Consider the following 13107-nt stretch of genomic DNA (forward strand, 5'->3'; position numbering starts at 1 on the left):
GGCAGGCGAAGGAGGAGTGTCGGTCGGCATGATATGTGTGTGGCAAAGGGAGATCAGGCGGGGGTCGAGTCGGTAAGTATCGGAAGGAAGGTAAGTCGATGGCCGTGTGGCGGACTAAGGTCTAGATGGTCATCGCTATCGTCAGTGTCGACAATCCTTTGGTGTCGTCGCCGCCCACGACCGAGTTGTGATTGAATCAATTACAACTGACAGGCAGTCAGTTCGTGTTTGAGAGTGAAGGTCGTTTCAGATTTCAAGAAAAAGGTCAGACGCGTGTAGTATCAGGATTTGATTCCGTCGTTCAAAGCACGGAGAGTCAAAGGGATCTCCGCTCCATACACCCCAGCCCGGTGGAGGCGAGATAATTTTTTGCGATTCACTGTCCACAACCATTCCATTACCACACCTGTCCCGTTGTTCAAGTCTTCGGCACCATGGGAAAGCACGACAAGAAGACAGGTAAAGGGCGGTTGGACAAGTTTTATAAGCTTGCCAAAGAGCAAGGCTATAGAGCGCGTTCCGCCTTGTGAGTGACCACCGTCGAGCTAGATCTGACCACTTTCCTCAGCAAGCTCATCCACCTCAATCGAAAATACGATCTCCTATCCAAAGCGAGATGCGCCATCGATCTGTGTGCAGCTCCTGGAGGATGGCTACAGGTGGCTGAGAAATACATGCCAAAGGGTTCACTTATCGTCGGTGTAGACTTGAACCCTATTCGACCTCTTCCTCACGTTTCAACTTTTGTCTCTGATATCACGACTCCGCACTGTCGACAACAGCTCAAGCAGCATCTGCATGATTGGAAAGCCGACTTGGTCATGCACGATGGAGCTCCGAATGTCGGTTCAGCCTGGGTCCAAGATGCTTTCACGCAAAATGAGCTGGTCCTACAAAGTCTCAAGTTGGCCACCGAGTTCCTAGCAAAAGACGGCAATTTCGTCACCAAGGTCTTCAGGAGTCAAGACTACAACGCATTGCTTTGGGTGTTTGGACAGTTGTTCAAGACCGTAGAAGCAACAAAGCCTCCATCATCTAGGTGAGGATCACATCTTCGGACCACACTCATGGTATCCAGAAACGTCTCTGCGGAAATTTTCGTCGTGTGCCAAGGTTTCATGGCTCCAAAGCATATAGACCCAAAGTTCTTAGATCCAAAGCATGTCTTCAAAGATATTGCTCCACTCCCAACCTCGATCACAGGCGCATCATCGGACTCCACTGCTCAAGCATCCTCTTCACAGCTGCCACAACCCAACAGCCACGCTCACGCCAACGTCTTCATGCCCGAGAAGAAGCGACGAGCGAGAGAAGGTTACGCAGATGGAGATTATACTCTGTTCCACAAGGCTAGAGCGGAGGACTTCATCCGAGGAACAGACCCAGTGTCTCTGCTGGGAACGCTGAATCAGATCGAGTTTGTCTCTGACGAGGAGAAGGGGTGAGTGGTCGCGCGATGAAAAACGACTGAAGTCTAGATGGCTGAAATCACGCCACACGACATCTGACGTTGTAGCAAACTTTGCGGATCTAAAAGTCTTGGGCAAGGGCGACTTCAAGTTGTTGATGAAATGGAGGTTAGCAATCCGCCTGGAGTACGGCATCGATGTCAAAGCGGATCAGACGGCCGATGTTACGGAGGAGGTTGTAGTGGAGCCCTTGGACGAGGAAGAGCAGATCTCCGAGGAGGTGAATTCGTCCTTTAATGTTTCTTGCTGACTTGCAGATGAAACGCATGGCCGAGGCCAAGACCAATCGACAAAAGAAGGACCGCAAACGGGCCAACGAGAAGAAAGCCAGGGAGCTGCTCAAACTGCAATTGAACATGACTGCCCCAACGGATCTCGATGACGAGGATAGGGCCTTGGCGGGAGGTGAAGAAATGTTTGACCTCGGAGAAGGCGAACGCGATGCCAAGCGCAAGGGGGTCAAGGACATTCATGATCAGCTCGAAGACGAAGATGGCATGAGTGACGAAGACGACGAGGCGACCACTACGCTCGACGATGAAGACGATCAAGTGCTCGACTTAGAAGACGAACGGGAGGCAAAACTTCACGGACTCGAGGATCAGCTCGACGGCTTATACGACGAGTACAAGGAGCGAATGGCGGTACGAGATGCAAAGTGGAAAGTCAAGCAAGCGCGGATGAAGGACAGGAATTTCGATGCTTGGCATGGTATACAGGAAGGAGGATCTGACTCGGAAGATGAAAAGTCTCGAAAGAAGGTCTTCCGGATGGGCAAAGAGGTGATCGAAGAGGATGAGCAAGACAGCGAGGAGGGTGGGTGGGACAAGGTGGCAGCTCGGAAAGCTGCAGATGGGGATGAGCTGGATTCGAGTGATGAGGAGTCAGACGAAGAGCTACAACCGATCAAGAAGGTCAAGACGGGAGTGAGGTTTGAGCAGGTAGCAGGACCATCGAGGCACACGCGTCCCACGACGTCCGGACTCGTCACTACGCTTCGTGAAACTCAAGACCGTGCTACTCTGAGTCGACAAGCTCAGCTATGGTTCGATCAATCCGTCTTCAAGGGCATGGGTGATTTAGCGGCACTGGACGGTCCAGAGGAGTCAGGGAAGAGTGAGGACGAAGACATGGACGAGGATGAGGACATCGATATGGATGAGAGTGAGGATCAGGATGACGTAGAGAACGAGGAAGACGATGAAGAGGACGAGGACTTAGACTTTGAAATCGTGCCTCAGGAACCCGAGGACGACGGGCCTACATGGGATGTGGATGATGAGGACCAGGACGAAGTGAAGAGGAAAATCATCAAGGGTGAGTCATTCTCATCTGCTTTCGGCATGATGTCTGATTACTCTTTTGCAGAGAAAGGTCTTCTCACTGCCGAGGCTGTATCGCTAGCTACGGCTCTCGTGAATCGCGAAAAGACGGTCAATCAGCTCGTCGACGAGGGATTCAATCGTCTCTCCACATTCAACAAGGACGGACTCCCGTCTTGGTTCTTGGATGATGAATCCAAATATTACAAAGCAAACATTCCCATCACAAAAGAGGCTGTCGCTGCTCTCCGCGACCGACAACGTGCGCTGGATGCTCGTCCAATCAAAAAGGTTGCCGAAGCCAAAGCTCGTAAAAAGTTCAAGGCCGTTCAACGACTTGAAAAGGCCAGGAAAAAGGCTGATGGCGTCATGGAAGCTGAAGATCTCAACGAAGGTGAAAAGGCTAGACAGGTCGGAAAGATGATAGGAAGAGCACACGGAAAGGACAAGAAGGCTCAAAAGAAGCTTGTCGTGGCCAAGGGTGTCAATAGAGGAGTTAAAGGTCGACCGCGTGGCGTTAAGGGGAAGTACAAGATTGTAGACGCGAGGATGCGGAAGGAGGTCAGGGCTGAGAAGAGGATCAAGAAGGCTTCGAAGAAGAGGCATTGAGTCCTGTCTTTCACAGGTTGGAAGGCCATGTATGTACAATAATGCTTTGTATGTTTCGATGAGAAAAGGCTGAACACATGTTCGGAAGCATTTTCGTTGGACCTGTCTGCCCTTTGGACTCATGTCACTTCGAACTATACATTCGTTCGCTCAGGGGCCCATGGATCGGATTACTCACATGTGCATGGAGTATAGGCTCGACTTATAGAACATGACCCTGGACCAGTAGCTCACACTCATCTTTCCTGACTCGTCCTTGCACAGCTATGCAAACGGATGTTCCCAGAGGGAACCATTGATCGACCAGCCCCGTAACGAGGAATGTGAAAACGAGTTTTTATCAAACCAAACCAAGAGTTGACCAGCTCAGTCTCCCAATTTCGATCCATGTAGCAATGCCCGCTCACGTCATGGAGCTCTCTCACCGCAAGCATGGGTTGACACATTTTCCTTCGCTCATGATGGACATCTGAATCGATAAGCATAGAAGGTTTCGACTCGCCCAGTCGGCAACGGGCAAAAGGTTGATTCACCCACTTGTTGGGCCGAGGCCGTGGATCTGTACCTGCTTCTTTCGCCCGCTAACGGTGCATGGGGCTCAACATACCCGTGGATGAGACACGGTCTCCCCGCCTCTCAATGGATCAAGGAAGATCAAACCTGCTCAAACTGAACAAGGGGACGAATTCACAAAACTTGATCTCGGGTGACCTAATGGATCCTTGTTGCCTTTTCGTCTCTTGATCTCGTCTCTTCGCTCATTCTTCATTTACTCGGCAGGCTACAGGGATTTGAGACGCTTCAGTCCTTGGACATTGGTGAAAACGGTGTTTGAAGCACCCGGCCGTCCCAGCTCTGCGCGACTGGCACCTTCGACTTCGACATTGGGTCACCCTTCGACGCACTCACGTGGTGCCTCAGTTGATCTGCATAGTCATTGACGATCTTTGCCTCATCTCGCTTCATCTCATCTTGGCGTGACTACATACTGGGCCTCTTTCATTTCACCCACCCTACATTCCGCTATGACGGAGCCAGTAGATCCTCCCACGCCATCGCCTCCAAGAGCAAGGCATTCTCGACGCAAAGGTCAGACTCGATTCGAGAAGGAAGCTGCAGCGACAGGCGGTAAAGCAGCGGCGGATCAACCTGGAGATCCAAAAGTTATTGGCCCGTGGCGGATCGGCCGAACAATAGGCAAAGGCGCCAGCGGTGAGTTGTGAACCCGTGCTTGTGGATCCAGGCTGAACCAGGTAAACAGGTCGAGTGAAGATCGCCAAGCATTCAAGAACGGGCCAGTATGCCGCCATTAAGATTGTTCCGAAGCATGCGCTCTTATTCTCTTCACGCATGTCGATCGCGGACGCTGGCAACAAGCACGACAAGGCTGTCTTGGGCATCGAGCGGGAAATTGTAATTATGAAACTCATCGACCACCCCAACGTCATGGCCTTGTACGACGTATGGGAGACGGCAAAAGAGCTGTAAGTGTAGTATTGGTGATCTGGACGGTGCTGATGTCTGCTCTCCAGGTACCTGGTGCTCGAGTATGTGGAAGGGGGCGAATTATTCGACTACCTCGTTTCCCAGGGCAGATTACCACCGGACGAGGCGTCTCGCTACTTTCAGCAGATCATCGCGGGTGTCGACTATTGTCATCGATTCAATATCTGTCATCGGGATCTCAAGCCGGAGAACCTGCTTTTAGACCGCGAGAGAAACATCAAGATTGCAGATTTCGGCATGGCAGCACTTGAGCCCAGCGACAAGCTGCTCGAAACTTCATGTGGCAGTCCGCATTATGCCAGTCCAGAGATCGTAGCGGTGGGTGACAGCGATTGTCATCAAGAGACCTGACAGCCTCAGGGGATGTCCTATCATGGAGCTGCGAGCGACATCTGGTCATGCGGAGTCATCCTCTTTGCCTTGTTGACTGGACGACTCCCTTTCGACGACGAGAATATTCGTCTGCTCCTTCAAAAAGTCAAGAATGGCAAATTCGTCATGCCTAGTGAATTGCCGCCTGACGCTAAAGATCTCATCACTCGCATGTTGGTCGTTGACCCAGAGAAACGTATCACGGTGGGTGATGTCTCAAACGTGATGAGGGGATTCGCAATTGATGCCGTCACAGATGGCCGAGATTAGCTCCCATCCCTTTTGTCAACGTAAACAGGATACCGATTCGGGTCGTAGACTCCGAGTCGTCGATCCGCCTCGCTTGGAACAGATTGCTCGACCCGTCAAGTCTGATAAGGAAATCGACCGGGACATCTTGAGAAATCTCAAAACATTGTGGTGTGGATCCTCTGAGCGAGCCATCGTCAAAGCTTTGTTGACTCCTGAGTGGGTTCTGGCGCATTTATCTTAGCGGTACACTGAGTGAGACCTTAGAAAAACATGGGAAAAGGCATTCTATTATCTTCTCTTGCAATATCGCAACAAACATCTTGAAAACTTCAACCCTGATCCCGATCATCACCGATCTTCAACAGGAGATTGTGAGTCTGTCTGACTAGTAATGAGGACCAGTCTCTGACCCGATCGATCAGTGTCCGAAACCGCTCCTCGTTCTGATCAAGCGAGACTGACAGTGGCGAAGAAGCAAGCGACCGTGGAGAACACGAGAGATCGATCGAACGGTCCAACGTCTCCGTACCGGGCAAGTCGTCCGGCGCCAGCGTCACCGAACGGCGGTCCCCGAGTAGCTGGACCGAGACCTCCATCCCCTCGCCCAGGTTCTAAACCGGCCTCTCCAAATCCCGTTACAGCAGCGGTGTCCAGCGACTCAAAGACCGCTGCAGCAACACCTCGCATACTGCTTCAACGTCCTACGCCGGAACCCGAAGACGGCAGACTGGCATCGGAAAGGCCTCCCGCCGGTCTTGGCTTGACAATGCCCAGTCCCGCCGATGTCCAGGAGTCTCCCGCATCCACCGCAGGATCGATGCCCCAACAGATGACGGGGCCATCCGGTAATATAGCAGTGCCTCAAGTCCAAGACGCCGCTCTTCAGAAATTTTTCCACGACATTGCAGAGCAGCTACAACTGATTGGATCAACTTCACCGAGATCATCCATCGTCGTGGACCCTCTCCCTTCACCTGCATTGAGCCTTGGTGAGGGCAGTGCTCCTAACACACCGATCGCTACGCCGCTGCCGTTCGAAGTGCCAAAGCTTGCCAAGACTGGCGATGTAGCAAGTAAGCCAAAAAGACCAGGATACGAGAGGGCTCTCACGGATGAGAACGTAACAACCTCGAGGAATGCAGCCGATGCTGGAAGGCGACGATCGTACCTTGGCGATGCGTCCAACAGGGAAAACAGCATGGCAGGGCCGAGTGTGGCTCGCGAACGACACTCCATGATCAATGGTCCTGCCAAGTCTGTCGAGACGGGGAGAGCAGAGCAGAGACGAAAGTCTAAACGTGCGTGACTGGCGCTTGATCTCTGCTGATCGATGCTTTAGCACCCCCACTTGACTTTTCCAACTCGCCGAAAGCCTTGCAAGCGGAATACATGTTATCGCCTACAGCGTCTCCGTATCTAGGAACCCCTAATGTCCCGTCTGCACCGCCATCACCACTTGTGGCTGGACCATCTCACGAGATCAAGCAGTCCTGGTTCTCAAATCTCTTCAGCTGGAAACCTGCGGTGGGTCGGTGACATGACTGCATTTCTGATAGATCCAGGTCTTCACCCTGATGTCTGAGGACGAGTGCATCTCCACAAGAAATGAATGCGTCCGTCTGCTCGAATCGTTTGGAGTCAGTGTCAGGCTCGAGGATGCAGAGAGCTGGGGTGTCTTAAAGTGCAAAGTGGAGGAGATCCGAGGCGAGTGGCTCTGAATCCCTACGAGCGGTTTTTGGTCTTTTGGTCTGACGATTTTGCAGACGTGACCGGTATTATCATCTCAAAGCCTGTTCGTTTCCGAATCGAGTTCCTCCCTCATGCCTCTTGGTCGAATGGCACGGGTTCGTTGGCATCGCAGGCATCCAACGCTGCCGCCCATTCTCCGTCGAGTTCCAGTCACAGAATAACAGATGGGAGAAGAACTTCTTCGAATCCCGTCTCCGCCGTTTCGGCCAAAGCCGCCACCACGACAAGCATGACTTTAGTCCAGGAGAAAGGAGCCTTGAGCTCGTTCAAGGCAGTGTACGGGAGACTGAGGGCGGAATGGAGGTAGGTCCTCAGCTTTGAAGACAGCCATACTGACCGAGCCCGCGTTGCCAGACTGGACACACTCAGATCACCCGCAGTAACGAGTAATTCTCGTTTCGCATCTTCTCCACTAGCCTCTCCAGCTTTGACTTCTGATACAGCTCAGGCGACGTGGTCATGAGATGTAGACAGCAATAGGAACACATATCACATCATATTGTCTCGCTAATCATGCATCCCTCCATTACAGAGCATGAGTGCCACAGTGACGTATTTCTCATCTCCGTTTGATCGGAGATTCCAGTCGATCTCGATGTTATCGGTCGATCGATTCGTGTCATCCAACAATTCTTGTTAGCGTGTAGAAACTGAGACGGCTCGTGACGTCGTCTTTTAAAGCAAATGGATGGGGAGGGGGGCAAATCATCATGAACCTAGATGGAGTCCCGTTCAATCAGCCTTTGATATCTTTGATCCACTCACTTGTCACTGAAGACTGACTGCTGACATCCCTCGACGAGCATACCATGCCTTCCCCCAGCGACAGAAAAAGAGTCCTCGTCGTAGGCGCAGGAGCATCTGGCATGTCATGTGCAGACAGTCTGGCAAAGCATCCAGATAAATTCGAGGTCACGTTGATTGGTGAGAGTGACCAGAGGCAGGCGAATCTCATGCTGATCATCCACGTCAGACGCCCAAGGATACTGTGGAGGTCAAGCATTCTCTATTCCGATCGATGAGAATCGATACGGATCATCATGGATGAATCAAGGTGTTCAAGGTGGATCATATATCTACCAACATACCTTTCGTATGTTTGAGAAGCAAGGCTATGAAGCCAAGCCGTGAGTCCCTTCAAGAGTGATTTCTGCTGATGGACACTCTAGAGTGGATCTCCAAGTCTCTTTCGGTAAGGGCGACAAGGTGGGTTCATGTCCTCTGTCACATCTCCTGACCATTCAGTTCTGGACCAACCTGTTCCCCACCAAGCTTGTCGACAAGCACCAAAAGGACATTGCTCGATTTGATACGGCGCTCAAGTGGATGAGAAGGGGAGAAGTCTTCTTCGCTATCATTCCCATCAAGGTCACTCTGAAGCTCTGGGGACTCAGCGATGAATTCATAAACTACATGATATATCCAGCGTGAGTAAAGAAGAGAGAGAACATTTGTTGACAGTGCACACAGCCTGGCGCTGTTCCTCGGCACTGGCAATGCTACTCCGGACTTGCCTACCGTCATGATGGAGAGGCTCTATACTTCACCGACCTATGGAATGTGGTATAAAGTAGACAAGAAGAGTCTATCATCGAACCTCCCGCCAATGGTGGTTTTCCCAGAGTCTACCGATTTCTATACCAAGTGGCAGAAAGATCTCGAGTCCAAGAATGTAGATGTGCGACTCAACACAGAGCTGATCTCGGTCGATCAACGCAAGCCCGACGTCCGAGTTCATCTACGCCAGAGACGACAACAGGAAGATCTTCATAATCCGAACGATGCGGATCAGGACATTCCAGCCGTGGAAGAGACTTTCGACGAAATAGTCTTTTGCTGTTTGGCGGATACTGCTAAGCGGGTTCTTGGCAAATCTGCCACTTGGAGCGAGAAGAGGGTCTTGGGCAACACGAAATGGAGCGACGATGTCACGGTGACCCACAATGTGAGCCAGCCCAATTGAAAGCAGTCTGCTGACCTCTCAGGATCTGGACTACATGAAAAAATACTACACCATGGACTTTGACACTAGTGAAGCTGTCCAGGAGGTCGGAGGTAGGGATGACAGCGATCGTTACAAGAAAGGTCAACACGAGTTCAATCCGTGAGGAAGAGAAAGCTCGATTATACGCTGATCTCACAGTATGTACCTTATCAAGCAACTACCAGACGACCCGCGCAAGCTGGAGATGTGTTTTGACTGTTCAAACTTCCAGTATCAATTGAAAGATGCGCAAAAACCACAGGATCAGCATATCTTCCAGACAATCTTCCTCAATAATAAGCATAAGCACATGTGGCAAAAGGACGAGATCAAGAAGGACAAGATCAGTGAGCTGGTTTTACCATCATGCGCCTAGCTGACCATCCATTTGCAGTCCGTGAGGATTGGTGGCATCAGTTGTGCCACTCCTGGACACACTATGCTTTCGTTGTGCCATTCGTGTGGCTTCTCAATCGTGGCTCGAATCACACCACATTTGCAGGTGCTTGGACTCTGGTCAATGCACATGAAGTGGCCGTGATTTCGGGAATGGTGAGTACTCCCTGTCAGTAAATTGGAGAGATGCTCATGGGAATTCAGGCCGCAGCGTACAAGCTCGGAGCAGACTATCCGGTTGAGCTTTACGAGAACGACTTTGCCAAGTTGTGCTTCAGGCTGTATCTGCTTCTGGCCCATGGCAAAAGGCTGAAGAAGGAGAGGACCAGCTGAAAGCTCGCTCAGACTCGGTGGACAGAGATCGAGAAGGGCTCGACTGAAAGCTGGGTTGAAACAAGCTGTTGTAACATATGTAGCTGCGTAAGTAGACAGACATCAGATGTGACTAGAATGTAGTGATTGAATGTCGGCGCAGCGTCAGGTTTTCCCTGGCAAGATCTGGCTCGGAAACAAGCTCTACATAGGGGAAAAGAAGCAAAACATAAAACATACATATGGGCTGAGGAAAGTCAGGTGGGGTCATGGAGCGATGCCACTAAAGCAAGAGCAGCGCTGGCTTTCAAGCGCTACAGAGCGCATCTCACATGTTCGCCTCACATGTTGGGGGAGATAGATCCGGAAGCTGTTGCTGATGATGTGGCGCTCGCTCCAGCGGAAGACACGATAGATCCACTTCTGGTGTCCGAGGCGAATGGATTCCACTGAATACCATTGATAAGCTGTTGAGAGGTGGCACTGCCACTGGGAGCTGCCGAAGCGCTGGCACTGAGGCTAGCAGCGCTGGCCGTATTGACACTGATGCTCGCCATGGAACTTGTGCTGATACCGGTACTGATGGTCAAGCTCGTATCGGTACTAACGCTTGCACTTTGCGTCGAAGTCACGTCGGTGTATGTCATGCTCGGGTCGGGGGCGTTTTCGGCAGGGAGGACGTACCACGCTAATCGGAGTGGAGGACCAGCCAATGTTCAGTACCGTACTGGCTAACGCACACCAGAACTCACCTTGATTATCATTGTTTGTCTGACAAGTGTAGAGCTGGACTCCATTGACACCTTCGTCCAAGCATTGCGTGGAGTTCATCACTGCGATGTAATTGTCGTTGGTAAAATACCATCTGGTAGCCCATGGCGTCAGCCTTACACTTTGAATGAACATAAATCAACGCTTACGTCTGTTCTGGCAGGTTTGTGCTTGTCTTCTGAAGTGTCACTTCACCATGATCTACCAGATCCTTCGCGTCCAGCGCGAGCGAGACATCCGCCGCAAGCGTGATGAGCGTTTGACCACGATTGACATTCCAGGTTGTGGCGGATTTACAAGGGAGGGACTGAACCGCCATACCTTCTTTGGGCGATGCGATATTGCCTCCTACAATGGACAGGCAGAGATTGTCGCGGTACGAAATGATAAGTTGATTGTATACTCCTCCTCCGCTGCCACCAGATTGCCCAACGGAGGAGACTGAGGCTGAAGGCGCGGCTGCGGGCGCTGACATACTGGCGGGAGGAGGCATCGCATAAGACTGGGTAAAGAAGAGGGTTACGACAGTGAAGAGATAACGAAAGATGGGTATCTTTGACATCTTGCCTTAGGTGTCAGATTCAAGTTATCGGACTTGGAAACGAGTGTAACGCTTGAATGAATGAGTAAGATAGGAAATGGTTGATGAAATGCTGGGCTTGCTTCCTGAGCGAGACAATCGAATAAAAGAACGGATCAGAGGTGCGTTATAAGTATCTCGTAGTGGCTCTTTGCGATACCTCACGATTCACAAGGACGGTCCTTGCTGATGACGGAGAGAATGAGACATCAATCGGGAGGATCAGCGAGCTACACGCTCGGGGTTCAGTTATCAAGCTGATATCTCTCATCTGTCACCCCTGAAGGTCTAGAGCCTTTCTGATAGTCCGCCGGTCCATTATCGGTCAACATCACACACTGATTTCAAGGGGGGAATGTACTCTGCTCCGACCATCCTTTATGCACTTCTGAGCGTTTGAGTTTCGACCTTTTGGGACAAAGGGTGATATCTCGAAGGAAGAAGGCGAACTTATCAGGGGTCATTGGATTCAAGACGGGTTAGATGAGTCAGTCAGTCTCTTGACCACTCCATCTTCAGCAGTCTTGCTCACTTCAGAAGTTGGGGCAGGACGACTTGAGCGCGGCTTGAGGCGACTTACCATCGAAGATATGGTCCTTTCGCCACTCCCACGTGTTTTCGGTAAAGTTGCAATTGATCGGCTCAAGTTCTATGAGTCCGTCAGAATGATGATTTTGCCTTTGATTGGTGTTGAACTACTCACGTCGCGTAAGAAAGCAAGATGGTCAACGCTTCGAGCTCACAGAAGAATATATGGGTGGCAGCGAGTGACGGAGACTTTGATAGGGTCAAGGTCAGTACATATATTGAATCACGTTGTCCGCTCGTCCTGGTTCTGACAGTGGACGATTGACTACCCAGGAGCTGATCGAAGATGGGTTCTCGCCGAACGAAAAAGATCATAATTCGTACACGCCAATGTCAGCTCGCTCCTGAGCAAAGTGTAGAGTCAAAAAGCTGACTAAAAGCTTTTTCAACAAGGCACGCGGCGGCATCTTACGCCCATCTCGAGCTATTCGAATACCTCTTATCGAAAGGAGGCAATATCAATCTTCCTGATGAAGATGGAGAGACGCCGTTGTTCACTGTCGAGACGATGGAGGCTGCCAGATTCTTAGTGGAGAAAGGAGCGGATGTCAATTGGGAGAATGAAGAGGGTCTAGTGGTGTGTTTCTTATCCGTCCCCCAGGATTTCCCCAAACCAAAGAGGTGGACGCTTACCCTTCGCTCTCACTTCATCCCAGGCTGCAGATAGCTTGGAGGAGGATCATCCAGAAATAGCACATTACCTTCGATCGTTATCATCTGGAGATGGGGAAGATGGTGCGGTCTCAGTGATCGACGGACAAGGAGCCAACAACGTCGCCATCGATCAATTTGCAGACTTGCATTCCTCGGCATTAATGGCGGAAGCTCAGGCAGTCATGGAGCAAGCTGCTAGAGATGGTGTGGAACCGGATGAACAGCTCAGAGCGATCATCCAGAGGCATGTTGATGCTGGGAGAGCCTTAGGTGCGGCGACTGGAGGAGATGCAACACCACAGCAGACTCCAGGAGATGAAGATGCTAGCAAGAGAACGAGGACAGGCGACGAGCAGTAACTGGAGCGGTGATGCGGCCGAAAAAAACATGGACCATACCCTCGCCATGCAATGTCTATGCCCAAACTCTAATGCATTCATCAAAGAAAAATCATGTATGTCGCAGCCTGTGTATTAAAGATCGTATCATATCGTGTCCGTGCCATCGGTTTCTCATTTTCGCCACGTCTAGTCTAGCTCGGCT

General features: G+C 51.1%; 5 protein-coding genes across 5 annotated transcripts; 4 read left to right on the plus strand and 1 right to left on the minus strand.

Moving 5' to 3' along the window:
• Positions 1–434: 434 nt before the first annotated feature.
• BD324DRAFT_575912 (putative RNA methyltransferase) lies at positions 435–3400 on the plus strand (the record flags this gene model as incomplete). Its single annotated transcript, XM_022013154.1, has 6 exons — positions 435–526; positions 569–1039; positions 1079–1441; positions 1479–1689; positions 1727–2786; positions 2838–3400. The coding sequence occupies 6 exons, from the start codon at positions 435–437 to the stop codon at positions 3398–3400; spliced, it is 2760 nt and encodes a 919-aa protein (XP_021873651.1).
• A 1025-nt stretch (positions 3401–4425) lies between these two features.
• BD324DRAFT_575700 (kinase-like domain-containing protein) lies at positions 4426–5771 on the plus strand (the record flags this gene model as incomplete). The annotated part of the gene is made up of 5 exons (XM_022013139.1): positions 4426–4612; positions 4662–4884; positions 4933–5224; positions 5267–5482; positions 5535–5771. The coding sequence occupies 5 exons, from the start codon at positions 4426–4428 to the stop codon at positions 5769–5771; spliced, it is 1155 nt and encodes a 384-aa protein (XP_021873652.1).
• Positions 5772–7913: 2142 nt separating this feature from the next.
• BD324DRAFT_597443 (hypothetical protein) lies at positions 7914–10129 on the plus strand. Its single transcript, XM_022013880.1, has 9 exons — positions 7914–8203; positions 8253–8406; positions 8449–8485; positions 8525–8706; positions 8750–9224; positions 9265–9383; positions 9423–9610; positions 9658–9815; positions 9864–10129. Exons 1-9 carry the CDS (start codon positions 8089–8091, stop codon positions 9990–9992), a joined length of 1557 nt encoding a protein of 518 aa, XP_021873653.1. The 5' UTR covers positions 7914–8088; the 3' UTR covers positions 9993–10129.
• A 183-nt stretch (positions 10130–10312) lies between these two features.
• Positions 10313–11304, minus strand: BD324DRAFT_648489 (ricin B lectin domain-containing protein; the record flags this gene model as incomplete). Its single annotated transcript, XM_022017849.1, has 3 exons — positions 10313–10659; positions 10724–10836; positions 10892–11304. The coding sequence occupies 3 exons, from the start codon at positions 11302–11304 to the stop codon at positions 10313–10315; spliced, it is 873 nt and encodes a 290-aa protein (XP_021873654.1).
• Positions 11305–12000: 696 nt separating this feature from the next.
• On the plus strand, positions 12001–12977 carry BD324DRAFT_615314 (ankyrin repeat-containing domain protein). Its single transcript, XM_022014708.1, has 4 exons — positions 12001–12115; positions 12184–12242; positions 12304–12487; positions 12567–12977. Exons 1-4 carry the CDS (start codon positions 12044–12046, stop codon positions 12921–12923), a joined length of 672 nt encoding a protein of 223 aa, XP_021873655.1. The 5' UTR covers positions 12001–12043; the 3' UTR covers positions 12924–12977.
• The last annotated feature ends 130 nt before the right edge of the window (positions 12978–13107 follow it).

Source organism: Kockovaella imperatae, assembly GCF_002102565.1.
Source record: "Kockovaella imperatae strain NRRL Y-17943 chromosome Unknown BD324scaffold_2, whole genome shotgun sequence".
NCBI classification, from domain to species: domain Eukaryota; kingdom Fungi; phylum Basidiomycota; class Tremellomycetes; order Tremellales; family Cuniculitremaceae; genus Kockovaella; species Kockovaella imperatae.